This window comes from Alosa sapidissima, chromosome 15 (assembly GCF_018492685.1).
Source record: "Alosa sapidissima isolate fAloSap1 chromosome 15, fAloSap1.pri, whole genome shotgun sequence".
Taxonomy (NCBI): domain Eukaryota; kingdom Metazoa; phylum Chordata; class Actinopteri; order Clupeiformes; family Clupeidae; genus Alosa; species Alosa sapidissima.
In genome coordinates, this window is record NC_055971.1 from 13,501,827 (window position 1) to 13,529,655 (window position 27,829).

Consider the following 27,829-nt stretch of genomic DNA (forward strand, 5'->3'; position numbering starts at 1 on the left):
ATGAGTGCAACTAACTTTGAAAATCAACTACTGCTCAAACTTAAAGGAGAACTCCGGTGATTTTTCACATAGATCTCCATTTCTCAACGTCCTTATCAGGCAAGTACCTCCACTCGGCGGCCATATTGCAACACTTTTTGGGCACTTATCGTGTGTCTTATCATGTCTTCACAGCACACCACTTGATTGGCTCAATGTATTTTACAACACACCACATGATTGGCTCAATGTGTTCACATGTCGACGTTTTGCCGTGGAAGGGTTGTGATATGTGTAGACAACTGCGTTACAAACTAACCCCATGCATTACTATGGAGGATTTTTTGTGCTGTATCTCCTCATTAGAAAGTCTCTGGTAAAACTAGTTCTTCTGGTTCCCCCCCCCCCCCCAAAAAAAAAAAAAGTAACTAAGTAACTTTTACTTAAAGTACATTTTAAATGAACTACTTTTTACTTTTACTTGAGTACATTTTCAGATCGGTATTTTAACTTGTACTTGAATAATATTTCATCAAGGTATTGGTACTTTTACTTGAGTACAATATTTTCATACTTTTTCCACCTCTGCCACCACTCCCTCATCTGTGAGAATATTTGCAATGCTGGGTCTGATTCTGAGTTGGATCAGACCATTTTCTAATTTGGGCACATTAGAGATGGGCCTGTATTGCCATCTAGTGGCCAATGTGCCACACTTGCTTGGCATGTGCTTGTTTGAAGTTTGAAGAAATGTTAATACAGGTTTACATTGATCTTTCAGATGCAACCACAGAACATGGAGATTTTTTGCAGTTAACAATGGTCCATAAAAATTCAAGATTTATTTATTTTTTGTCCAAAATACTCCCTACATGCTGCACAGATAGAATTATACAAACTCCATTAGCATGTTAATTCGATATGCTTTCTAAAAAAAAGCTAAAAACTAAAAATAGTCCTAGGCCTACTATAAAAAAAATGACTACAATTTTAACACAATTTTAACAATTAGTCATTGGCACAACATGATGTAGGCTATTTTAAGGGCAAACTAAGAATGAGACTGACAATCACACACAACCCTAACAGAAACAAAGAATGAAATAAGATGTGCTTTTCTCTACTTCCTGTTCTCCATTTGAACACTTGAGGCCACAGTGAAATCAGTTTGATACCTTCAGCTATGTTAGCAGTTTATGAACAGAAAGAGAATCTAGAGACTAATTTTCACCTTCCCCGCAATGTGTTGTCATGACAACATAGTACTAATAACACCAACTCATCTCCTTTCCCAATATGGGCCCCCTCCATCTGAAAATGTCACATTTCAAAAGATAATACGGCTCCAGTTTTTGCTCTGCCATTCAAATGATACAGCTTAGAGGGAGGTCAGATATTTCTTCTTGTGCGTGGAACATTTAATACCACCAGGGCTCCCACTGAAGAAAATGTATGGCCCGGTTGCTCCGATGCCATCCTAGGAGCCATTAATAAAAAAGTAGGCCAATTAGTACATGAGATCTGATGCCCCAGTGCTTAGGTCAGGCTCTTTGGCCTCCTGGAAAGGAAACTGAAATCCAGCGAGGCGTATCAGTAGGATGTTGAGGCCGTGTATGAGGAAGGAGAGGAAGATAAGCCAGAAAGAGCGGTCATACTGCTCCGTGTAGGTCTTGTAAAGAAAGTTGCCCTCGTTGAAGTTAGCGATGCGTTCAGAGAGGCGATGGAGCTTCACCTCAGCAGCAAATAGGATCATGACCAGACAGCTGCAGAAACCTATATGAAGAAAGAGGACAGGTCAGAAAGAAAGGTCCCATTGACCCAGGTAACTGCAAGAGTGTTAATTGTCAGTATACGATCAGTCATGGTCAGTGATACTTACGGAGCTCCCGAAGGACCATGGAGGAAATTATCTTTTTAGGTGTGAATTTATTTTTAGAACCCCTTTTGCGTTCCTTTGCAATTCGTTTTCCATTCCCTCGCAATACTTTTGACTTTGCCAGGGAAGGCAAAACTACTGTGAAGGAACACAAATATTTGTGAGGCAAAAGCAAAAGTATTGCGAGAAAACGCAAAAGGGGCTCTAAAAATAATAATAATTATCCCACCTCTAAAAAGATAATTCCCACCATGGTCCTTTGGGGGCTCCGTAGATAGTCAAATGCCTACAGGTGGACAAAAAATAATCTGAATCTACTGCAAGGGCAGATACATAGGGGCAATGAATGAGACAACTACATAAAAAGGGGCAAAAACAAGAAACATGTAAACTGACAGTAATTTTGAGAAATTTTAGCATTTCCTTAGAGTTCATTAGAAGCCCATAGGCATTTCAGTTTTTTACAACAAAAACTTCATACAACAGATTTAAGTTTCATCTGTACATCAGATCACCTCCCATACAGGTAACTAGTTTCACTCATAGGGTTGTAATTTGTCTTTTTCTTGTCCTGACAGGGCTACGTGTCGGGGCTGAAAGTGTTGTGAATCAGAATTATTCTCTGTAAATGTACATACTGTGTACTTCTTATGGTCATTTGTGATTTTTGTATCCATGTGTATCTCTTCTGTCTCTTTGAATTCAATGCGAGCATATCTCGAGACCTTTTGTGTCTCTTCAGGTGTGAAAACATCAACTTTGGTAGAAACGGTATGGGGCCAGGCCTCTGAGGAGCATCCCAAGCAAAGGGGGGGGGGGGGGGGTTATGATGGTGTTACCTGATGGAGGCCACGTCCCCACCTCCCCTTTTTGCCTGTAACATATTTAAGGATATTCACCTGTTCAGTAGTGAAATCTTTGCTTGGGTGACACAAACATGTACCTGGCCGCTCATTGAAAAGAATAAAAGCCTGTATCCTGATTTTCCATCGTCCTGACTGAGTCTCCAGAGAAATATGGTAGTAAAAAATACGCTATCAGGGCTTAGGCCACTTTAGCCACACACATAATCTAAAGTAGGCCTACAGTATATCTTATATGGCTTATGAAGTTACAATTTTATACAATTTTCATTTCATTTGGCACTTACAGCTGATGAAGTTCCACAGGTACAGTCCAAGTGGGCCTTGTAGCGTCTCATAGGGGCTGCCAAAGGCATTGTACACAAAGAAGGCCGTGGAAATGCAGGAGAAGAGTATGAGCACACCACAGAAGAAGATCACACTGATGTGGAGATTGGCTGGGATGGCATCCAACAGGTCAGGAAAGACTACAAGGAAGTAAGTTTCATCATCAGGTAGGCTATTGTCCATACAAATACTAATTTCATTACCCTTTTGGAGGACAGCGTAAAATGTAAACCCATTTTTCCTTTTTCTTGCAGTATTGCCACATTTTGACCAGCGTAAGTGTTAGATCCCTCTGGACATGTCTGAAGTTGGAAAAAATGAATAGAAAAGTCAACTGAGGGAGCCAAAATGGTCGTAAACCCAATTTTTTTGTTTGCGCCACCAATTTGCTGTCACCCTATAGACAAATTAAAAGCATTATATCTGTCTTTTCTGTTTCATCATCCCCGCTTAGAACATTGAAAGTAAAAAAAATAAATAAAAGGTGTGTCAGGTGTGTCAAGTCAAGACTAAAATGTGAAAATGATTCAGATAAGATACTGAGGGAGAACATTAGGATATGGACCCCATGACCTTAAGTACCTAATAGCTGATGCTCATTCTCACTACAGGACAGTATTAAAACCACTTAATGGATTTGACATGAGGATTTATGGCAGAGATATATCCGCCGAGCTATGCAGAAATAATGGAGGAGACGGAGGCAAAGACCTCCCCGATGCAGAAAGAGTTTTCTCCACCAAGTTCATTAGTTCTGTATATCGGGACACCTTACAGGATGTTATTCTGTTTGTCCCCCATGTTGCCAGTCATGCATTTATAGCACAAAAAGGGAAATGCAGTTCAGTTGAGAGGCCGACCTGTTAAATTTGTTGTTCTACATTCATTGGTTATGGAAATGATGGTGGGTAGTAATGCCGTGTCAGTGGTTATCAACTGGTCTGACTTTGGGTCCCACAATTTCCCATGTTCATAAAGTCGCGACCCATATATATTTTTTTAGCGTTCAAGCCAATGGATATGGTGAGCTACATGTTAAGACAAGCAAAGTGCCTGTAGGCCTACTTGTTTGGAACATGCAGATGTTTGGCATTAGCCTACATTTGTGAAGTCTTCAACTCTTGATGCCACCTTTCAAAGTACTCGACAGGTATGACTTTGACAGGGGTGCCTTGTTTCCATGTGGCCACTTTTGGTTCCTGACCCACCAGTTAAGAAACACTGTGCTATGTTACACAGTTGATTCCACTATTGCGAAGTTTGCTTCTTGTTAGTTCAATCATCGATATGGAATGCTGTTTGGATTTTTTTACCAGATCTACTTCATAGGAGCCCCAAAGTACAGAATAAAGCCCTCTGCCAGCCAATCAGAAAACAGTATTTCTTGTCTCTTGGGGATACGTTTTCAATAATATGCCTTGTAGTTTCTTTGTAAAAAGTTGGTATACCATGATTATTGTGTGGATATTTTTGTATTTTCAAATTACTAATTACTTGTATTTTAATTAAATAAATGTTTCACATCAGTATTTTGTATTTTATTTTGTATTTGTAGTTTGTAACAAAATAGTTTTGATGTATTTGTGCCCACCTCTGGTTGGTATCATTGAGGTCCATTCATGGGCAGCTTGAATTGAAAAAAAAAAGATTGACTGAAACTATTTTTCTCTGAATGTAATTGTGCAGTAGGCCTATCCTCTAGATGCACTACCTATGGGTACAGTGATATTCAGTTAAACCTGTTTTCACAAATTTTTTTAGAACTGGGGGAGCTAGTCATTAAAAATATTATACATTAGACAGGAATTGGTGTATTTATTAGGCTTTCCCAACTAAGCAACTCATATTTTGCCAAAATCAGACAGTGATGATGATGTCTAGGTTATTCTATCAAGAACTTTTAGGGTTTGTTACAGAAAATGTAAAATACGAAATTCGGTATCAAGGTTCATGTTCAAACTGTGGACTGTACAGCGCCATTGCTTCATGGCACAATAAATGATCTACATTTGGTAGGACTAGACAGACAGTAGGCCTAGGCCTATCAGCCCTTTTATTTCGCACAGGGCAAGTGAGCATAGGGGCTTCAACTTAGGCTGTAGCCTGGCCCTAGTCTACACTGTCATGCCCACTGAGAGAAGCTCACTGAAACAATCTGTATCTTGTTCTTCAATGTCGTAATAGAGCCCACTCGACCAGAAATAACAGCCTTTCAATTTGTTCGTCATTCCAGAACTCATTAAGTGAATTCTGTCAGCTACTGTCATTGCATCATCGCAGGGCGAATGTGTGAATGGACTGTGTTCGGTGGTGTGACATCAAAAAACTGTCTCCCACAAGTCACCACTGATTCAACAAATACAAGTAACGTTAAATGCATTCAGTAGTTTAATAAGATACTTTGCACATGCATCTCAGGATAAGGAACATTCAGCTGTCTTCTTCGTCAGTCCACTCTCATTTCCCTCTCTGATAATTGCGTAAATGCGTAGTAGTCCTTGATAGCCTACCGACGCTGTAAATTGGCATGAGTAGATCTAGGCTACAATCTCAGGAGTGGTTAGCGTGACCAGCGCTATGTGAGAGCTGTCAACCATGGTCCAAAAGCAGAAAAATGTATACAGCCACCAAATTAAATAGGCTCCGTGACAAATGCTTCAATATTGTTTTCCCCTCGCGAGTTAATTATTCAGGCTTTGTTAGACAACATCTTGCGTTATAAAACTTTAAATAATACATGTAAATGTAACACAACACGATGGGACCGAATACAATTGAATAGCCTTTCAAGCAATTTGTGATGGATGCATGCATGCATGTAAAATAATTGTACAGAAACAAAGTATGCTTACTGTAGTTTACTCACATGAAAATCGGAAAGGTCTTCCACCCAGGCCACACTGCTTCACACGTTGCCCGTGAAAAAGTCCGTAGCTCACCTTCCCAATAAATTTATCCAGCTCTGGGCCGGAAGCGTTCACCAACTGCGCGCCTGTTTTACAAAGAACGGTTCCCTTGATCCAAAAGTGTGTACCCATCGCTGCGACGACTATCAGAACGCAGGCGAAACATAGAAAACCACTTACTGAAAATATTATTTTCTTTTGACGATTAGCCATTGCGCACTCCAAGCCCGGTAAAAGTTCAGGTGAGACCCAGGTGATCACAACGCATTCTCACGCGCAGATGCTCTCATTTGGTTTTACCTAAAAGCGAAGCCCTGTAATTTCCATTTGTGTATCAGTTAAAGATTTGCGAAATTGCATAATCAAAAGGTAAGCAACCCCTCGATATGTGCGTTGTATTAGATGTCCAGTGTATAAGGTTACCGTGCTCGCCTCGTTTTCGCCCTATCTCCGTCTCCAAGTAACCGCCGGTTTAAATTTCTGAGAGCGTCAGTTGACTGATGGAGTTTCTGGAGCCAGCCGATGCAGTGACCTTAAAGACTGATTGGTTATGTCACAGAGTGCACGCGCCATTATACATTTCATTCAGCTGCCTCACCAAAACCAAATCCTGATAGGGGGAAGCCTTAAATGCCACGTTCATTTGGTTTAAATAGCCCATAAATTACATGTAGGACTAATTGCAATGCGAGAGGGCCAACGCTAAACTGTTCAGCAACCTAAATTCGCATGTGTAGCTTAATTGAAGGACACGTAAATAAATGAAAAATATATAGCACAGCAAGCGTGTAAAATACAGCAGCGTAATGTATCTCTTGGTTGGAAACACATCGTTTTTTTTTTTTAAATTTGCCTTCTTCAGTTTGTAGCCTAAGCCTATTCACATGCGTGTTCACATGGAACAAGTAATTGTGGTGCCTTTAAAAAAAATCAACTTCAGAAATCTGAAAAGTATTCCAAGACCACGGTCCCTCCATCCTTTCTGGAGTCAGATCTGCATAACTTACATAATGAAATATAGCTACGTCAGGCTAATGAAACACGGTAAACCTGACTCATCAATGTGACATTCTTTGAAAATTGAGTGCAGTGATATTCAATAGGCTATATTTTGCACGCAAAGCAAAAGCAAACCTCAGGGGGTTAATCAGCTTCCCTATGGCAAGCCGATTGAGCATTTATTCTGATATCTTGATATCAGGCATAATTGTCATGTACATGTAAGCCATTTTTGTCAACTAGTTAACTAGTGAGCAATGTTTGTGTGAACTAGTTAACTAGTGAGGGCCAAAATATGCACACTAGTTAACTAGTAGGAGCCAAAAGGCTCACTAGTTAACTAGTCAACACATTTTAGCTTCACTAGTTAACTAGTGAGAGCCAGAAATGTCTACTAGTTAACTAGTAAAGGCCAAAATGCATACCAGTCAGCTAGTTGAAGGCTTTTGGGTCTCACTAGTTAACTAGTGACAGCCAAAAATGTGCACATGTTTACTAGTGAAGGCAAAACACCTCACTAGTTAACTAGTTGCAGTAGGTCAATGTCACTAGTTAACTAGTGAACCATAAATGGCTTACTAGCTAGCTAGGTGATGGCAGTAGGCTCACTAGTTAACTAGTTGATGCATCATTTGTCCAAACTAGTTAACTAGTGAGGTCATAAATGTATACTAGTAAACTAGTTCAAGACAAAATTCACACTAGTCAACTAGTGGCGCAGAATTCAAATTAGGAGGCGAAGAATTCTGGAAATTGAGGCTTTCTATTGGCTCCCTATGTCCAAATAGAACATGATAACCAATCACAGTGCAGAATTTCACAAAATCCCACCCACAATATTTGCATGTGGCACACAAGTTAACATGCTGGCCAAAGGTACTCTAGCTAGTAAACTAGTGGCTTCAGTGTGACACTTACATGTAAACTAGTGAAGGCAGAACTGCTCACTAGTTAACTAGTGAAGACACAAATGCCCACTAGTTAACTAGTGAGGTCTAAAAAGTGTCACTAGTTTACTAGTGTGCACCAAAACACCCACTAGTGAACTAGTGATGGCAATTTCCATTCGACTAGTTAACTAGTGAGGTGCAAAAAGTGTCACTAGTTTACTAGTGTGCCCACTAGTTAACTAGTGAAGGCCATTTCAGCCCCACTAGTTAACTAGTGAGATGCCAAAATGAAGTGGCATCTCACTAGTGGCATCTCAGTCTACCAATGAAGTGTGGAGATACATTGAGCCTCGTAAATGGGTGTAAAACAGTGATTTATTTGCATGGCTAGCCCGATGCCGAAGCACCACTATTGAAAAAGCTGTTGGTAGCATCGGCTAACTAGCGCCAGATTTTGGAGTGCAGGGGACAAGCCGAGATGGGCTATGAGACATACGTTCACACTCGGTATCATGTTTCAATACACTTTAGGTCAATATCACACCGGAATTCTCCTTTAACTAGTGCGCAATGTCGCACTTGCATGCAAATGAAGAAGGCGGAACAAGGATTTTGATTGGTCCATTTAGGACTCAGAAACCTAGAAAACATGGCTGACTTCGTCCAGGCTGTTCTAAGAGCAAACTTCTATAAACTAAGATCGTTTGAGCATAAAAATATGTTTTGATAACATGTCTAGTGACAAAGTTGTGGTGTATTGCTGTAATCTTCATTCAGTTAATGTCTACAATCTTTAGTTTTTCAGTTATTAGTCTGAAAATCGCGATAAAACTGGAGGCATGTGTATATGGTTGCCTAGCAACAAAACGTTTCAGTAACATGAACATTGATGATAGTATTGCTGATGTGGTAAGATTAGCTCAAGTGGTTATGCAGCAGAACATCATGTGGGAGACCAGGGTTCAATTCCTTAGAAGTGCATGAAGGTTTTTTTTGAGCTTTTAATTACTTTTGAAACCATGTGCAGTTAATGTGTACAATCTTTTGTTTTTCAGTTATTAATCAGAAAAGTGTGACTGAATGGATACATTTATGTCTGTGGTTGCCTAGCAACAATAAACAAAGAATAATATTAAAATCGATCCCTTGAATCTTTGGTGTGGATCACTAAGAGCTTACTTGTTAAAGCATGGGGTTTCCCTGTTCCCTTCTGACATACCTGAACTACTTAACTACCAAATATTGCACATTGTGTTCAAGCTTTCAAGTTTAATTAAACGTATCTCACTTAAGATTCACATGTAGCCTAATAATGCAAATTAATTCATGTTATTATTAAAAACCATTTTGACAGAATATGAGATACTGCATACTGCAGGCTCTGCTTTACTATCTATACTGAAGTACCGTTGCAGAGCAGTGTGTCACTTTAGCACCCATCAGGACCTGATCGCGAGGCTATGAACAGTAAATTTACATTTAGACTGGGTGGGATTCTTACATAATACCCAATAGGAGTCTTCTACCCACCCTCTCATTAGAATTTGCATAATAGCCATTTCAGGCACTAGTTAACTAGTGAGCTGCTTCACTGCCACACATGCAAACTAGTGAGACTTCAATTGTTCCACTAGTTAACTAGTGGACAAAAACGGTCAGCTTGTTTCTCTTTTTAGGTGTAACTAGTTAACTAGTGAACAAAATATACATGCCACTAGTTAACTACTAAGGCCCACAACACCCTCACTAGTAAACTAGTGGGTATTTTGGCCTTTACATGTTAACAAGTGACCATTTTGGCATCTCACTAGTTAACTAGTGGGGCTGAAATTGCCTTCACTAGTTAACTAGTGGGCATTTTGGGGCACACTAGTAAACTAGTGACACTTTTTGCACCTCACTAGTTAACTAGTCGAATGGAAATTGCCATCACTAGTTCACTGGTGGGTGTTTTGGTGCACACTAGTAAACTAGTGACACTTTTTAGACCTCACTAGTTAACTAGTGGGCATTTGTGTCTTCACTAGTTAACTAGTGAGCAGTTCTGCCTTCACTAGTTTACATGTAAGTGTCACATTGTCCTTGATTGCCTAGCCTTTCTTCCCCCCCACCCCCCACCCCACCCCCATCCCCAACACACACACTTACATCATCATCACTGTCATCACTTCACATACATACAGCACTCCTCTACATACTTGCTGCACGCTGCACACTGCCCCCCCCCCCCCCCCACATACACAGCACATTGTCTTCAGGATCTTCTCCAACACACATCCTCTACATACTTACAGCACACTACACACACACTACACACACACACACACAGTCACTGCTCCACTCCCGCCCACACACACATCTTCACTGTCATCACTCACATACATTACATACAGTACTCTGCTTGCAATAGTAAGTCCCTGACCCCCCCCCCCCCCCAACACACACACTTACATCATCACTGTCATCACTTCACATACATACAGCACACTGCTTGCTACAGTAAGCCTCCTCTACATACTTGCTGCACACTGCCCCCCCCCCCCCCCCCCCACATACACAGCACATTGTCTTCAGGATCTTCTCCAACACACATCCTCTACATACTTACAGCACACTGCTCCCACCTACACACTACACACACACACACACACACAGTCACTGCTCCACTCCCCTCCCGCCCACACACACATCTTCACTGTCATCACTCACATACATTACATACAGTACTCTGCTTGCAATAGTAAGTCCCTGCCCCCCCCCCCCCCCCCCCCCCCCCCCCCCCCCCCCCCACATACACAGCACATTATTTCATCAGGAAGCTTCTCCAACACACATCCCCAACATACTTACAGCACACTGCCCCCCCCCCCCTCAATACACAGCACATTGTCTCATGAGGAAGCTTCTCCAACACACATATTGCACACTGCCCTCTCCCCACATACACAGCACACTATCCCATCTCCCCTGTCATCCCCCCAACACACACACCAAGACCCCTGGCAGTTGGGTTAGCCCCTTGAGCCGTGGATCTGCCCAAGGTTTCTTCCTTGGTAAGGGAGTTTTTCCTTGCCCCTGTTGCTCTTGGGTGCTCCTTGTTGGTGCCCCCCACCCAATCCCAATCCTCCCCCACCTTTTTTATGCAGCCCTTGCCACTTAATCTACTAAACCCCTCTTCTACTGCACTTTTTACCCCCCCCATTAATGCACAAATAGGCTGACACCAGACATAATTTCACTGCATTTCTTACTTCCAGTAACTATATGCATGTGACAATAAACTTCCTTGTATCCTTGTATCCTTGTATCCATTGAAGCCACTAGTTTACTAGTTAAAGTTCCTTTGGCCAGCATGTTAACTTGTGTGCCACATGCAAATGTTGTGGGTGGGATTTTGTGAAATTCTGCGCTGTGATTGGTTGTCATGTTCTATTTGGACATAGGGTGCCAATAGAAAGCTTTAATTTCCAGAGTTCTCCGCCTCCTAATTTTAATTCTGCGCCACTAGCTGACTAGTGTGAATTTAGGCTTCAACTAGTTTACTAGTATACATTTATGACCTCACTAGTTAACTTTAGTTTGGACAAAAGATGCATCAACTAGTTAACTAGTGAGCCTGCTGCCATCACCTAGCTAGCTAGTAAGCCATTTATGGTTCACTAGTTAACTAGTGACATTGACTTACTCCAACTAGTTAACTAGTGAGGAGTTTTGCCTTCACTAGTAAACATGTGTACATTTTTGCCTGTCACTAGTTAACTAGTGAGACCCAAAAGCCTTCAACTAGCTGACTGGTATGCATTTTGGCCTTTACTAGTTAACTAGTGGACATTTCTGGCTTTCACTAGTTAACTAGTGAAGCTAATATGTGTTCACTAGTTAACTAGTGGGCATTTATGCTGTCACTAGTTAACTAGTGTGCACAAACATGGCTCACTAGTTAATTAGTTGACAAAAATGGCTTGCATGTTGGCCTGATATCAAGAAATCAGAATAAATGCCCAAGCGGCTTGCCAAATTACATAGAAGTTAACAAGTGGGAATTTGACATTCAGTAGTCAGCTAGTAAACATTTTTGTACCTTACTAGTTGACTAGTAAAATATAGAAGTCTTTAAACTACTTAAGCAGTGCACATTTCAGTGTCCACTAGTTAACTAGTGAACATGCTGAGCATTACTAGTTAACTAGTAAGATATGAAACATATGAACTAGTTAACTAGAGAGAATTTGGGCCTTACTAGTTAACTAGTGAGCATTTTGGCTGTCACATGTTAACTAGTTCACACAGAAATGGCCCACTAGTTAACTGGCTTGCATGTACATGACAATTATGTCTGATATCAAGATATCTGAATAAATGCTCAATCGGCTTGCCATACTTCCCAACAATGCCATGAGGTGCATTGGTTTTCCCCAAATTGTGGTTGTGGTTGTGTGTGCGTTCAACCACTGGCAGACAATGGAGCCACTTGTATTTCGGAGGTTACCAGAAAGCTTTATAGTCATAACAGCACAAACAAGTAGTGTATTTTGATACACTAGACAGTTTTTGCACTTGATATGAGATAAAAAATTAAGAGCTCATATGTAAATGAAGCCAAGTTATGAAGTCCCCTTCTGACATACCTGAACTACTTAACTACCAAATATTGCACATTGTGTTCAAGCTTTCAAGTTTAATTAAACTTATCTCACTTAAGATTCACATGTAGCCTAATAATGCAAATTAAGCAGCCAATATTCATACATGTTTAGCATATTTGGTTTATTTGCTTTCTTCATTTGTCATGCATGTTTTTTCTTTTATTTGCTGATTTGTTTACTTTTTAGGCTACCAAAGACCATCTGGCAGAGGACTGCAAATGAATGGATACATTTGATCCATTTGTGATATGATTCTACTTATTTGATTAATATGCAATTAAATTCAAAACAAAGTAGCCTATACATAAAGTAGCCTATACATAAAGTAGCCTAAAATGCATTTGTTTATTATTACAGTCATTATATAGACCCTTTCAACAAGGTAAACAAAAACAATGCTTGAACGTTCTATTTGGGCCCCAATCTACTTCCTCTGCATTAAGATAACATATGGAATGTTAAAAAGGAAGTCTTGTGGGGCCAACTATGATGCTGATAATGGAACTCTCTTGAAAGGGTCCATAGTCTTTACTCAAAGAACTTCACATACGGAGAAGTAGACTGTTATAACTCCATCAACAAAAAACCTAACTGCATCAAATGTATGACTAAAATGTATCAAAAGTAGTCTAGACCTACAATGCAGTATCACAGTACACAAGGTTACCGGTAATCAAAATAATTATAATATTGCTGCAGCATTTTATTATATTTGTATCGATTCGTACTTCTATTTACAATATGATACTCTTATAAAATAAATTACAATATTTCTGAGTAATACATCAAAAAGTATAAAAATACTCTAAAGTGACATTAGAACACTCGAAAGCGCACTGCTAGCACACAAAGATGAAAAAGACTAAGTCAGTCTGCACCGATGATTTTGAAGTAAGCTTGCAGGTGCCTGTGAAGGCAATCTCTGCACAATAGCACTGGTTGTGTGTGAAAACGGGAAGTTTTTTTTCTCTAGATACTAATTCCAGTCCTGTGGTCAGTCAGACTCTACTGACTGACCACATGGTCTTTCCACCGTGTCTGACAGGTTTCTACTGGTTTCATGATGTCTCATTGTCACGTTGCACTGATTTTGTCTCTTTCTGTCCACTTGTCTTCTTTCCTGTTGTCTCCATCATACCTTATCTCTCACATGTACACATGCGCATACACTCCTTCTTTTGCTATCTCTCTCTATTGCACACACACACACACTTTTGTCATTTCTCTTTTTTCCCCTCTCGTCAGACATTCGTTATGGCCATCTTGATGGTTAGGGTTAGGGTTAGGGTTAAGTTATGTAAAAGCAAAAAAAAACAAACCATAAACCCTTTCTTACAGACATATGCTATCATCACATCTTCCTCTCTCTCTCTCTCTCTCTCTCTCTCTCTCTCTCTCTCTCTCTCTCTCTCTCTCTCTCTCTCTCTCTCATGGCTCCAGCTTCTGCTCTAGTTCAGGGGCAGGTGCCATCTCTTTGTCCCCGGCGCGGCTCCTCATGCTCGAGAGCACCCCGGTGACTTTTAACCTGACCGAGCTGGACAGGTAGAAGTAGAGGACGGGGTCGAAGCACAGGTGCAGTATGGCCAGCAAGAGCGTGGACTCCTTGGCAAGGAAGAGAGAGCGATGGAGCTCGCAGTCCTCGATGAAGTTGGTCTGGGTGAAGGTGTAGGGCATGCGCACGGCGTGGTACGGCACGAAGCAGAGCACGTAGGCCCCGGTGACCGTGGCGATGCTGACGGTGGCCTGGCGCACGCTGGCGCGCTCGGCCGGCTCGGCGTGACGCCGGCCCCAGAGCTGCTTCAGCACCAGGCCGTTGGAGAGGAACAGCGCGGCCGAGGCGTTGAGGAAGATGGCCATGCCCAGGAAGACGGACAGGAGGTGCCAGTGCTTCCCGAGCTGGGTCTTCAGGTCGGCGCAGCCGAAGGGCGCTTCGGGGAGCTTCTCCTCGATCGGGATGGCCATGTTGGGCACGTTGATGAAGAGCACCAGGAGCCAGACCACGGCGGACATGACGCCAGCGAAACACGGCTCCTGCAGGTGGAGCAGACGGGAGCTCTGGGTGATCTGCAGGTAGCGGTTCATGCTCACAAAGGCCAGGAAGGTGATGGAGGCGTACATGTTGATGTAGATGAGCACGCTACTGCACTGGCACTGGAAGACGCTGAACGGCACCGAGTCCACGCCCAGGTCCTTGGCGATCTTGAACGGAAGGGCGAGCATGAGCAGGAAGTCGGAGGTCAGCAGGTTGATGAGATAGACGCTCATGCACTTTTTGGTGGCTCGGCCGCGGATGAAGGCCCAGAGGGACACCAGACTCCCAGCCATCCCTACCAGGAAGATCACAATGTACATGGCAGCAAAGGGCTCCATGTTGTCATTGACCACGCAGCTGGAGTTGGAGGAGGACGCCATTGCTGATTGGTGAAGTGAAGACGAGTAGCTCAAACCTATAGAAGCAAGAACATGAGTTCATATCAGTGGCACAAGAACTTGAGGATCAAATATTTGCCTTTTTTTGTATTTTTCGCAATTGTATAGCATCCAATATCTTACACAAAGGCAGATAGTATACTGTAAGTGATGGTCAAACTGAAGCATCTCATTAAATTCATTTTGAATTATTGGCTTATTCAAATCCCCCTTTAATTCAATATCCACTGCCCTTAAATGTACTCTTAACAACACTGACTGAATACTTAAAAGATTCTTTAGAAATCCCCACATCAACACAAATGACCCAAAATCTCCAAAATACCTCAGGTCCTGAAAGTTGGGATGACTAAGCTGATGTCGACACTGACATACGTTGGTGTCTAACACGTCACTGGGTCTCTCCGCAGACACATCACAGGAGCATGTCAGGAAGTGGTGAACTGTTTCGTGCAAATCTCTTGTTTCCCCCTCATGCATTGCAGTCCTTTTGAAGATGAATCACCCTCTCTGCCCTTGGAAAAACACGTATTAAAATAGGACTTTAACCTGGGATTTTAAATACACTTCATCAATGTAGTATAAATTCCAACAAACTTCTCCACCTCCTTTGATGTTGGAAGACTTGAAAACATTTGAAAATGGAATGTCTTATCTATCATCCATTAATTACTCAATGTACAATTTTGTTCCTGATCACACTATAAACCCCTTATATGGCACTGGTAAAACAAACAGGAACACATGCAAATATAGAGCCTGGTGCAACAAACTGCATCTGTCTTTGGTATCAGTGCACCACCAGTGTGGTTGAGTCAAACTTTACTCTGTTAAAAAAAATAGACTCAGTTTGTCTAGGAAGCCCAGTTGGCTATCTGTAATATTTAGCTAACACCAAAAAATCACATATAGATAGAATTACACGTTCCAGGTTTGAAAAAAGGAACGTGTCTGGTTCGAGTTCACATGTGCTACAAGAGATAAGGCATGTTTTGAGAGAGAACTCACCACATGTACTGCTCTTCTGAGCAAGACAGCCACAAACTGAGGTGCAAATCCTCAAGTCATTGACCACAGGACTAGGAGTCCAGATCAGCTCTAGAGCCCAGCCAACTCTCCTGCGGCAGAGTGATAACTAGAAGAAGCAACAAAAAGAGAGAAAGCAAAGCAAGGAGCGCTAGAGAGAACCAAGTCCCTCCTCTACTCTGCACAGCAGTGAAGTGACGTTACGGAAACCCAAGTTTCCAGATTCTGTGTCAGACTAGCAACCACAAAAAAAACAGCCCTCCCCTTTGAAATGTATGTCGGTCGAACTCTGTCTTATCAGTTCCTGCTTTCGGGGAGTACTTTCTCATTTCCTTTGTCTAGTCTTGCTTCATGGAGGTTGATGAAGCTGAAGAGTTTTACACCAGTCCTTCCTCCTCTGTCCACCTCCTCATTTGCAGAACATATAGTAAATAAAAATAAAACCCCAACCTTGTGTAATCCACGCTCCCCCAGCTGTTGTGCTCAGTACTTCCCCTGTTTTGTGGGTGTTTGGGATGATACACTTCAGCCAACTTTAGTTTACTCTCTAGTCTGTTGGCCTCACTGATAACACTGTGTTGACTGCAACTCATCTCATTTCTAAATGTGTGGGCATTTCCAGTAATAGATGACACTATATCTAAATTCCCCATGTTCTGAGAGCTTAAATATCATCACAAGAATCTGTGTGTGTGTGTGTGTGTGTGTGTGTGTGTGTGTGTGTGTGTGTGTGTGTTAGTTCCATCAAGGATGTCATGTACCATATGATTGCTGTGTCTAAACATACAGAAGAGGAAGCAAGATTAATATCTGTTTTTCAGTATTTTTTTCTTACAGTATTGTATAACCCCATCCCAAAATGTTCATGGCAATAGCTGTACTTTCAGTTATTTGATAGTAACAGTTGTCATAACTTACATGATATAACTATATTAGTTTACTGCTTTTGGGTGAGTTTTGAAGTTTGATTGCATTCCACCCTCAAGTGTGTACTGTGTGCCTGTGTACAAAGCAGCTCCATGTCTGTATTTACATGTGTATGTGGGCATGATGTTTCAAATAACAACTGAGGAGGGGTGTGTGAGGAAGTTCACTTGTTGGGCTGCATGGCCTGAATGATGGTCGCCGCATTTAGCGGCTTCAGGCTCCCTCTTTTCATGGAGAGTCGGCGGACCTCGGTGACGCTTGACGACGGCCCCTGGGGCTCTTTCCTCAGGCCCAGCTGGGCTCTGAAGGCCTTGCAGAAGATGAAGTAGATGAAGGGGTCCAGACAGGCGTTGCAGACGGACAGCAACACCGTGGCCTCTTTGAGCGTGAAGAAGGCGTGGGCCCAGGTGAAGCACGTCAGCTTCTGCTTCAGGAAGACGTAGGGCAGTCGCACCAGGTGGTACGGCACGAAGCACACGCAGAACATGCTCACCAAGATAAGCATGTTCCGCTTGGACTTGGCCAGCTTCCGACAGCCGCTCTCGGACTGCTGGGATTTCTGGGCCTGCCGGAGCCGTCGCGTGGTGCCGTGGTACAGGAACACCAGGGAGACAAGCACGAAAAAGAAAATGGCTGCCGATGCGGTGTGCACGGCCTTGTAGAGCTGGCTGACCCTCTGGCTATGCAGAGACTCACAGCCAACGCTGTAGCGAGCGAACTTGACGTTGTCCCTGGAGGAGATGAGGGAGATCACCATGTACAAGAGGGCTGTTCCACCCAGGAAGGTCCAGGTTACTATGGAGATGATTCGTGCAGCACGTGGTGTTTGTAAGATGTTGGTCTCCAGTGGCCGGACAATCTTCAGGTACCTGTTCGAAGAGGGAGAGTATGGGCAATGGTTAATCACCCTGATAGTTAAAATATAGCACACAAATATACTAGTCAGGATGTCTTAGGACACTCTGTGGTCTGACTATGGTACGTTGAACATTTCACCCAATTATGGTTCGAGCAGGTTTTCTGACAGTCCGGTGATTTACCGTGACCCCCCAGGGTGCTCTCTCTGAGCACCCTGTGTTCTTTTGTGGTTTGTCTAGTGTAGGCTTTGCAAACACCCTTGTGTGGTTACATGAGCATTGTGTTATGCACCTGGTCCTTACACAGTCACCTATGCCATCGCGATATGATTATACATCATACAACAAAATCCATTTCAAAACATGAATTAACTTTGCACAGGTTTACACTTCAAAATATGATTACATTTCAAACATAGCAATTTCATATACTTCAAAGTTATATCACTGGCAAAAACTCCTTGACCATTCCTTGTGCTTGTGTGTCTTTCTCACATTTTATTCACACAAGGTTTGGTACACAAATCTCATTTCAATTTGGTTTCCAAAGTCTCTTGGCAGCATGTTTCGGTCCAAATGTATTTATCAGTAGCCTTCAGAGACTGTTCCCAGAACGTCTCCTTACAGCTCACATTTTATTCACACAAGGTTTGGTACACAAATCTCATTTCAATTTGGTTTCCAAAGTCTCTTGGCAGCATGTTTCGGTCCAAATGTATTTATCAGTAGCCTTCAGAGACTGTTCCCAGAACGTCTCCTTACAGCTGTTTTTGTGCAACTGTTAGGGAACCTTAACATTCCCTGATGGTTATATTAACTTCCTTCCCATGCGTTGAGTGCCAAAAACGTAATATTACGTTTTTAGCTTTTTTTTTAAATTACGAAACTAGACACTCTAACACACCTTATATGTAATTTTGTGAATTCTGTGATGAATGGAAATTAAATATATGATGATCGAAAACTCATGAAAACGCACAATCTGGGCATTTTATCTGGACATTTTATTATAACTCGGTTGCCGCGTTGGGTCGAATCAGTGACGCATGCACGTCAGCTAAAAACCAGGCCATTTCTACCACTAGGTGGCAGTCTTGCCAGGTCTCGCTAGGTCACTTCCCGGAACCTTTACAGGCAACACTTCATATTTCATTAAAGACGTTATATCTCCATTTCTAGAAAAAAAAAACAGCGATTTTGATGAAAACTAGCCACTGTTTAGCTTGCGATTTCTCAGGAACAGAAGCGTGTAGAAATACACATTTGCACCCACTGAGAGCTCACCTTTCTCACCTGTCTCACCTTTCAAACGAGCCATTGTATGTGTTCATAGCTATAACACAGAATATGCTGTGACTGTACAAAAATCATCAACAATGGTCTAGATTGCTGGCACTCTAGGACAAAGCTTCCGAAAACAGCTTGGCATTCAATGAGTTAAGGGTACATTTTTTATTAGGGTACAGTGTCTATTTACACCCCTTGACCACACAGCTGAGCTATTCACACCCTGTGACATAACAACAAAAAGACGTTGTACCAACGTCTCTGGAGAGAAGGCGTGCAATTTGAACAAGAAATCTGTTCTCAAATGGAAGTTTTGATTGCAACAATTAACTAGCTTGCGCACCAGGGTGTAAGTAGCATACATTACTATATACACCAGGGTACGAATAGCATCCACTTCTAACTATACATTGATGCAAACAGCATACCTTATTCAGAGTGTCTATTACAAAGCTGAGCTATTCACACCCTGTTACGTAACAACAAAAACATGTTACTTGTTTTTTTATTATTATTACATTGTGTGATCAATATGCACAGGGGTGAAAATAGCATACACTGATATTTGTACCAGACGGGGTATTAATAGAACACATTGCTGTGTGCACCGGGTACGAATACCATACATTGATATTTGTACCACACGGGGTACTAATAGAACACATTGCTGTGTGCCCCGGGGTACAAATAGAATGCACTTCTAATTGCACCAGGGTACGAATAGCATACACTGCTAATTGTACCAGGGGTGCAAATAGCCTTACCCTTTTTTTTATCCTTAAACTGACATTCCCAGAACGTTCCCTAGCCTATCATGCCTGTGTGTGTGTGTGTGTGATAGAGAGAGAGAGAGAGAGAGAGAGAGAGAGAGAGAGAGAGTTGTCGTGGGGGTTGCCTGGCAACAGTAAACTTTTGACCCAAAGTTTCAACCAAAGATAGACAAGCATCATACTTTTAGCTCTCCATCTGGTTCAACCACGGATTCAATAAAGCACCGGAGCTGTGCTGATTTGGAAGCGTCTTTCATGTTGAGGTTGCAACACTTCCAGACCTGCCAACCTTGAAGAAAGTTTTTAGCACTTTGAGCCGAGAAAAAAAATCCTCACGTCGGCCTTCATGCATGCATCCAAAAATGGTCATACACGCAAGGTACATTTTGGACAGTGACCCATCTTTAATGTCAGATATCTATCTAAATTTCATCCAATGTGTTCCTGAATGTGCAAACTGAATCTTTTGCAGTAGCTCTATAATGTTGACAGTCTGTTTGAGCCTAATAATCCTGACCTATGAAAAACACAAATGTTGATAGGGACTGTGGATATGCTGTCCATTTTCTTATGTGGTCTTTATTTAATCATGTCTGGTTTATTATTACCTCTTTTCAATCCATTAGATATTTCTTTTTCTTTCTTTTTTTTTGGGGGGGGGGGGGGGCGCCCAAATCTGTGGTGGGGTCTGGGGGACCCCCAAACTGAACTTTAATAATAGTAATAGTAGTAATCTATCCCTGGACATAGACCTGTGGTACGACTCCATCTGTCTCCAAAATGTACTGTATATTTTGAAAGAAATTACAAACTACAAACTAGAGTATCTTTGTTAAAAAAAAATAAACTATTACACAGAATGCAATGGCTGTTTGGCTAACTGCATTCACCTTTTTAAAAACATATTGCCGTGACACCTCCTGGGCTCCATATTGATAGGAGCATTTCGGTCGGTGCAATAAAGTAAACTGAGGGAGCCAAGATGGTCAACATGGGTTGAACCCAATTTCTTTGTTTGTGCTGCCAATTTTATGTCACCCCGTATCTGTCTTTTCTGTTTCATCATCCCCTTAGAAAATTGAAAGTTGAAAAAAAAAAAACTAACCTTAGGAGCTTGAATTGTCAGGTGTGTCAAGTGCTAAAATTAGAAAACAATATAAGATACTGTGGGAGAACATTAGGACATGGACCCCATATGATGACCTTTGACCCCATGACCTTGAGTACTTGGAGTAACTTGGAGTTTTCTCCACCAAGTTTATTAATTCTGTATATCGGGTTACCAGGATATTATTCTGTTTGTCCCCTATGTTGCCAGTCATGTAGCAATAGGCATGCATTTACAGCACAAAAAGGGAAATGTAGTTCAGTTTGATTCCACTGTTGCGAAGTCTGCTTCTTGTCAGTTCAATCATCGTTTACATTGATATGGGATGCTGATTAGGCCCTACATTTTTTTACCAGATCTAGGCTACTTCATAGGAGCCCAATGTACAGAATTAATAGTCCTCTGCCGCCAATCAGAAAACAGTATTTCTTGTCTCTTGGAGATATGTTTTCAATAATATGCCTTGTAGTTTTTTGAAAAGTTGGTATTTTTGTATTTTCAAATGACTAATTACTTGTATTTTAATTAAATACATTTTTCACATCAATATTTTGTATTTTACTTTGTTACATTTTATGAGCCAGTATTTGTAGCTTGTAGCAAAATAGTTTTTGATTTTTTTGTGCCCACCTCTGTTGACAGGCATACACAGTGTTAACAATGGACAGGGATTCCTGATGTTACTTCCTACTTTACCTAAACTGACAATAAAACAGCATTGGTACAGGCCTCATTAGAAAGTCTCTAGTAAAACGGGTTGTTGTGGTACCCCCCCCCCCAAACAAAAGTACTTTTTAAATGAACTACTTTTTACTTTTACTTGAGTACATTTTCAGATCGGTATTTTAACTTGTACTTGAGTAATATTTTATCAAGGTATTGGTACTTTTACTTGAGTACAATATTTTTTCATACTTTTTTCACCTCTGGTATACAGTTATAGCAACAGTGCCTGATACATTAGGCAGATAAACATGAAACCGAAAATGAAATAATAACGGAAGAAACTTCACGAGAATGAACAGCGGGAACAGCAGTCGGATAAACTTGTGTTCGTTCCATGGTTGGATGTCTACACGCATCTCTCCAGCACGTGTTGCCGGCCTAGGCCTACCTACAGGGAAGTGAATCACCTGATCTGTCTGCGGCTTGCTTGCCAGCCTTTCCCAGTCACGGTACTTAGCAAAGTTGCATGTCCCGTTTTTTTAGTTTTGTCATTTTGTCCCTCAGAGTTCAGGTGGGAGGGCCCCTTAGCAGGATTTTGCCTAGCCGGCACTGGATCTACACAGTTTATGTTGGACAAGAAAGCAACCTGTACTGCTTTTACATGACATGGCCATGTCAGCAGTTGGGTTCATTATTCAGTAACCAGCTATGCCTAAGGCCATCATTCCTTTCCTGAAAAATGTATTTGATAAAATGATCAAGTCATCAAGTCCTGCTTCTCCTTTTAATTCACATGGCCATGTCAGCAGTTTGGTTTATTATTCAGCAACTAGCTATCTAACTGTTAATCTTACCGAAAACCAACTAGATGTACCGCATAGCAGTACAAAATATGACCGCCGTTCAGTCATCCTCTCCACGAAAAAAAAACTCCTCCTTCTCCTACTCCATCCCCTACTGCTGCAACTTTTGTGTATGCTTGTACGTGTGCGTACCTGTGTGTGTGTGTGTGTGCATGTGTGTGTGTGCGTGTCTGGCTCATAGTTCGAATTACAGGGGGTACTGGGGGGTACTATACCCCCCAAAGAGACAGAAATATCAGTTTTGGGGGGGTCAGATATTTTTTCTGAAATATCATTACAGTTGGCTACAATACAAGTCAACTCCTATATTTTCACTAGAGAAAATTTAATGTAAAGCGATTTCAGACACCCCTATTATGGACCTTACCATTTTAACCACCGTGGCGCTAGAAGCGATAGAGATAGAGAACGACTTCAACTTCTCAAGCAAGTGTCAACGTTACAGTAGGTAGATTCCTCCAGTAGCTTAAATTCGGTTTGCTGCTGACGTGCATGGGTAAATTATAAGTTGCTAGCAGACGTCTAGCTTGTTGAAAATGTGCTATTTTACAACCTTCATGTATTAACGTGTTTTGTTCTTTCATAGCTCATGTCACGTCTTCATACATTTAATTACCGGCTACCTGCTACTTACCCACTGAGGCTAGTAAAGTGGACCTTGGTTAGATACCAAGGTTAGTTAGCAAGATAATTCTCTATTTAAATCATTTATTATTATTATTTTACATTGTGGTGAGGTAAAATCTATTGTCATTTCCAAGGAGATGAACTCCAGTCCATAGCCTATGTGTCCATTCTCGTTTAATCTTGAAAAAATTATTGTGCCCTTTTGAAATTAGTTTGGCACAGATCCTGTGTTGTTTTTATATTAAGCACAAGAGGGTCTGATGTAGCTGCTGTAAGCCTACATAACATCAGTGAAACCTGTGGAAACATAAAAAGAGCCAAGTAGCCTAGGCTAAATAGTACAGCTATTATTTCATATTTTTAGTTCAATAAATGTAGTTTCATCTGAACCCTGATACTATCTTAATGAAACTAGGATTTTATTTTATTCACAGAGACACTATGAGGAAAAGGAAAGTGTATGTGTGCATGTGTATATGATTAATTTGTACAGTAGGATACTGTAGTGTTAATGGCACCCAGCTTGTTCTGGTTATCGGATTCTTGTAGGTTAGGCCTACCGCTCTGTAGGCTAGTTTTTCTATGGTAGTATGTTTTTTCATAGTATGCTCCTTAATCACATTAAAGATTGCTCAGGTTTCACATATCTCTAGCAATTGTGTTGATTTGACACTGACTCATAGACTATAACGGAAAATTGGTTTCTGTTTATATGAGAGGGTTAGGGTCTTACCTCCAGGTCTTATGAAATCTAAAAATAAACCAAATCAATATTTCATGAAATAGACAATAGGCTTGTAAAGGTATTACTTTTACTAGTAATTAGAATGGTATTTCAGTGCACTTAACTTCTAACTTTTGAGAGTTGATCAAAACAGTTCTCTTTTGGATATATAACAATGAGATATTCTGTAGACTACTGATTATCAGTTTGTCGCATGTTTAGACCTTGTATGTGTGTTGCACAACACATGTTGCACTTGGCGATCACAATGGGGATTGATATGGTAGTGGACCATGATGGTCATAGAAGAAGTGAAGGAGCAGTACCCCCCAATTATGGTGGGGTAATTCGCACTCTGGTCTGGCTGTGTGGATGTGCATGTGTTTACATGCATGCGTGTCTGTGCGTGTGGATGCATGTGTGTGTGCATGCGTGTGTGTGTGTATGTCAATTTGTCTCCATCTCCTATAGAGCCTGACCGATATGGGATTTTGAAGGCCAATTTTGGTATTTGAGTTTTTCAAGAAACTGATTGATTGACCGATAGTCATTTTTAACAAACCAAATGTAAACATATTTTCCCATGACAAGGTTCGAATCAAGGTGGGGCATTATGTGAGGGGAAAGGGGAAATCTGTTGTAAAATGGATTTTGGATATGCTTAGCATGATAACGAGTTCAAACATTCGTTGGGGAGCGGGAAAAAACGCTAATCCGATGCTACTAAACTAGCCTATTTTATCCAACACAGATCTTGCGTGCAGTTCAGAACATCTGAACTGAAGATAGAGGCGATTGAAGCAGTATAATATTCCATTTTCATTTTTCCCGTAAAAGTGTAGTGGGGCTACATGCCCACCAAGTTTCATGTGGCCCGGTGTGTCGGTGTCCCGGGTCTCGTTGACCAAAAATTCAGGAAGCAGATGACGAAAAAAAAAAAAAAAATTGACAATCCCTATATGACCGCTATCAATTATCTATTACCAATTATGCTGTGGTGTGCTGTAGAAATGCTCGCAATTGTATGAACAAAAAATGAACAGTAGTAGTAAAAATGCAAACACATATGCCTGACACTGACACTGTAAACTACATGCAATGTACACAGATTGGTGTACACTAAGGGTAAGAGGTAACCTGGAAATACCCATACGAATCTCTGCTCGTGCTACCCAGGCTAGGTAAGAGGAAGTGATGAATGTTGACAGTGGACTTCCTGTCCAACATTTCAATTGGAACATGCATTATTAGAGTACACAGAAAAGGAAACAGCAGTCACGCAAATGCCAGTCGCAAAACAAAAAACCTCTGAAATGTATACCAGTGCTACCACTTCCCTGTCTTCACTCTCATTTTATACTTCTTCTTTTACCTTCAGTTACAGTGACATGAAAATGATGGAAAGGAAATTGTAAAAAAAATGTGTAATATTGGTAATACTGTGATATTGGTAATACTGTAGATATTTAAAAGATCCATAATGAAAAAGTGAGAGGTAAAAAAGAACAACTAAAAAAAGAAAAGAAAAAAACAAATAAGGGAGGGCATCATGTGCACCATATTCAGCTTGCCTTTCTTGATGCATTTGCATCGGGGCTACAGCGGCCACATCTAAGGCAAAATGCCCACAGCGTACTCTTTCATGCTCTTATCATCGAAAATCAAGCTAACATGGCCTATTTAGGATTACACAAACAGCTTACTCATGTCCAACCCAAAGTGTCATATACGTCAAATTACTTTATTAGAACATTGACACATTAGAACATTGACACTGTTCCCACACCTGACTTCATTAGAACATTGACACTGTTCCCACAGCTAAACCGCAGACAGAAACCGTTAGAATGCATTTTTACTTGTGCTTCATGTTGAACAGTGGATGGTGGATGTTGAACTTACCTAAAACAACATATTCAGGTCAGGTCAGCGCAGGTTTTCACATTGTCTGCCTAAATTTGCATGCCCATTTTTGCCCAAGTGTTAAAGGCCCATTTATCATTTCTACCTTAAGATCGTACAGATAAAGTGAGGTTCACCCAGAATGCCTTGCTGTTCTTACCTGTTGGCAGCAATGTAATCCATGAAGATGATGCTGGCATACATGTTAAGATAGAAGGCCGAGGCTCCAAAACTGCAGTAGATTTGGCGCATGGCAGGCGTCTCAACAACATAGTTGGCAATACGCAGAGGCAAACACAGGCTGAGAAACAGGTCGGATATGACCAGATTCTGGAGGTAAATGGTGACGGTTGTGTTGTTGCGTTGAGAGCGGCAGAAGTAGACTTTCAGGGTGAATCCGTTCAGCACCAGGCTTATCAGAAACACCAGCGCATAGCCAAAGATGAAGAAGGGATAGGCCAGTACTTGTCCACTTTTGTTGTCACACGACGACCCATTGGTTGTATAATTGCTTGAGTTGAAGTTAAATGCAGGAGTAGTCATGGCTGTAATTTCTGAGCTGGTCATCTGCAGAGGGTCAGAAGTGATGCAAGCATGAGGAAAACATTTAACAACAGTAGTAACATCATCCACCACCCTCTTTGAAAACGTGCATTCTAATGTAACATTATTTTTTGTTTGGTGTCTGGAATGTTCAACTACGATAGTTTTGGGTCTTTCAAGAGGGTCTAAAGACTTATCTGTTCAGCTTATTTTTAATTAATTAATTCCAATGGTTTTTTATGAGTTATGATTTGTAGTTTTATACTATTTGTTTATTTTCATTATTGATCGTTGATATTTACCAACTTTTAAAACCTGTTTACTGTTCATTTTAATATGTATTGTTATTTTTGGTAAGTCGCTTTGACAAAAGCATCTGTTAAATTCTATGAATATAAACATAGGCTAAACATAAAGATGCTCTTTGGGGAATATATTGCATGCTTCAACATTTGTAAGTAAAAAAGTGACACGTAAAATCCAACCTGACAAGTTCTTGGAACAGAAAGACAACACAATTATGTAACCACAGTTTCATGTCACCCATGTCCACGGGTCACAAATAAAACTCTGCTGCTTCCTTATGTAAAAAGGTCCTTTTCCCCAGTGGTGTAACAATGAGGACCTTTAATAGCACTCCCTAGTGAAATGATTTCCTCTCTTTGAGTTCACCACATCCTTTCCCAAGCAATTTTGCCCAGTCAACAGTTGTCATGTTGTTTTGCGTTGTGTGGGTCAATAAACCATTTGCAGAAGGCAATCAAAATGATGAATAAAGCAAATCTGAAATAATACATTCAGATATAATTCAGATTTCTCTCAGATATCAGATCTCAGATCAGATCTCAGATAAGGTTTTTTTTTTTTTTACTCATGGCAACTGTAGACTGCAATTCAGTTTAACCAAACTGCAACCCAATTATATAACAGTGTGTTTGTATTTAGCAGTACAAACAAATAAATTAGGTTTCTCTTGCATGCAGTCTATTTCAATGATAGTATTTGTAGCCACATATAAAAAGAATATTCTGCTTGCCATTCACCTTCAATGACACTTTATGCTGAAGGCTACAGAAACTCTAGAACACACACTTATTTTCACAATTGTCTGTTTGAGGGACAAAATGGAAACGTATGCTCATTACTCACCCTTCTCACCTGAAAGTAACCAAAGAATCCTCAAAGTATTCCACTGTCTGCCTCTCTGTCTGAACTTCCACCAAGAGATATGATGTACAAGGAGGAGCTCATGTGGGTATAAGCAAGTTATGGTGTGTTGGTGTAAGTTGTGGAGGGGACAGACGTGCAGGGTGGGGAGGAGAGAGACAGAGTGAGGAAAAGAGAGAGAGACACACAGACTCAGAGGATGAAAGAGAAAGGGGGGCGGAGGGAGAGCGAGCAAAGCTAGAGCAAAGCTGCTGTGACAGAAAAGTGGTTTAGCGGTTAATATAGAAAAAAAGAATGTCTGAGAAGCTTAGTTCAGTTACAAGTGGTTTTGTGCAACTGTTCTGACATGCAACGTGAGCGCATTAAGCAATATGAAAATGAGACAGAGTCCAAAGGATTCTCTGATGCATTTCCTCCAAGAATCCTTACCTGACGTGCAAAACATG

At 41.1% G+C, this 27,829-nt stretch overlaps 3 protein-coding genes across 7 annotated transcripts; all 3 read right to left on the reverse strand.

Moving 5' to 3' along the window:
* On the reverse strand, positions 1-27,531 carry LOC121683609 (P2Y purinoceptor 14). 2 transcript variants are annotated; one of them, XM_042063295.1, is made up of 4 exons: positions 27,366-27,531; positions 25,834-26,240; positions 16,487-17,738; positions 1-10 (listed from the first exon to the last, which is right to left on the reverse strand). In XM_042063295.1, exons 2-3 carry the CDS (start codon positions 26,238-26,240, stop codon positions 17,033-17,035), a joined length of 1,113 nt encoding a protein of 370 aa, XP_041919229.1. In that variant the 5' UTR covers positions 27,366-27,531; the 3' UTR covers positions 1-10; positions 16,487-17,032. The 2 variants fall into 2 exon arrangements, with proteins under 2 accessions (XP_041919229.1, XP_041919230.1); XM_042063296.1 differs by lacking the exon at positions 1-10 and having other exon boundaries at positions 17,033-17,738; positions 27,375-27,531.
* clrn1 (clarin 1) lies at positions 819-6,461 on the reverse strand. Its single transcript, XM_042063297.1, has 3 exons — positions 5,912-6,461; positions 3,006-3,185; positions 819-1,752 (listed from the first exon to the last, which is right to left on the reverse strand). Exons 1-3 carry the CDS (start codon positions 6,162-6,164, stop codon positions 1,487-1,489), a joined length of 699 nt encoding a protein of 232 aa, XP_041919231.1. The 5' UTR covers positions 6,165-6,461; the 3' UTR covers positions 819-1,486.
* On the reverse strand, positions 13,720-16,487 carry gpr171 (G protein-coupled receptor 171). 4 transcript variants are annotated; one of them, XM_042063292.1, is made up of 3 exons: positions 15,925-16,487; positions 15,288-15,424; positions 13,720-14,933 (listed from the first exon to the last, which is right to left on the reverse strand). In XM_042063292.1, the coding sequence occupies exons 2-3, from the start codon at positions 15,394-15,396 to the stop codon at positions 13,915-13,917; spliced, it is 1,128 nt and encodes a 375-aa protein (XP_041919226.1). In that variant the 5' UTR covers positions 15,397-15,424; positions 15,925-16,487; the 3' UTR covers positions 13,720-13,914. The 4 variants fall into 4 exon arrangements, with proteins under 4 accessions (XP_041919226.1, XP_041919225.1, XP_041919227.1 ...); XM_042063291.1 differs by having other exon boundaries at positions 15,288-15,431; XM_042063293.1 differs by lacking the exon at positions 15,925-16,487 and having other exon boundaries at positions 15,242-15,413.
* Positions 27,532-27,829: the final 298 nt, after the last annotated feature.

Excerpts from the sequence above, each read along its gene's own strand:
- clrn1 (XM_042063297.1), bottom strand. The coding sequence starts at position 6,164 with ATGGCTAATCGTCAAAAGAAAATAATATTTTCAGTAAGTGGTTTTCTA. Across the intron at positions 3,186-5,911 it reads AAGACCTTTCCGATTTTCAT|TCTTTCCTGACCTGTTGGAT; the intron begins GTGAGTAAACTA and ends ACTTCCTTGTAG. Across the intron at positions 1,753-3,005 it reads CCTGTGGAACTTCATCAGCT|GTTTCTGCAGCTGTCTGGTC; the intron begins GTAAGTGCCAAA and ends TTCTTCATATAG.
- gpr171 (XM_042063292.1), bottom strand. The coding sequence starts at position 15,396 with ATGCATGAGGGGGAAACAAGAGATTTGCACGAAACAGTTCACCACTTC. Across the intron at positions 14,934-15,287 it reads CGTGTTAGACACCAACGTAT|GTTTGAGCTACTCGTCTTCA; the intron begins GTCAGTGTCGAC and ends TTGCTTCTATAG.
- LOC121683609 (XM_042063295.1), bottom strand. The coding sequence starts at position 26,240 with ATGACCAGCTCAGAAATTACAGCCATGACTACTCCTGCATTTAACTTC. Across the intron at positions 17,739-25,833 it reads GATTACATTGCTGCCAACAG|GTACCTGAAGATTGTCCGGC; the intron begins GTAAGAACAGCA and ends CTCTTCGAACAG.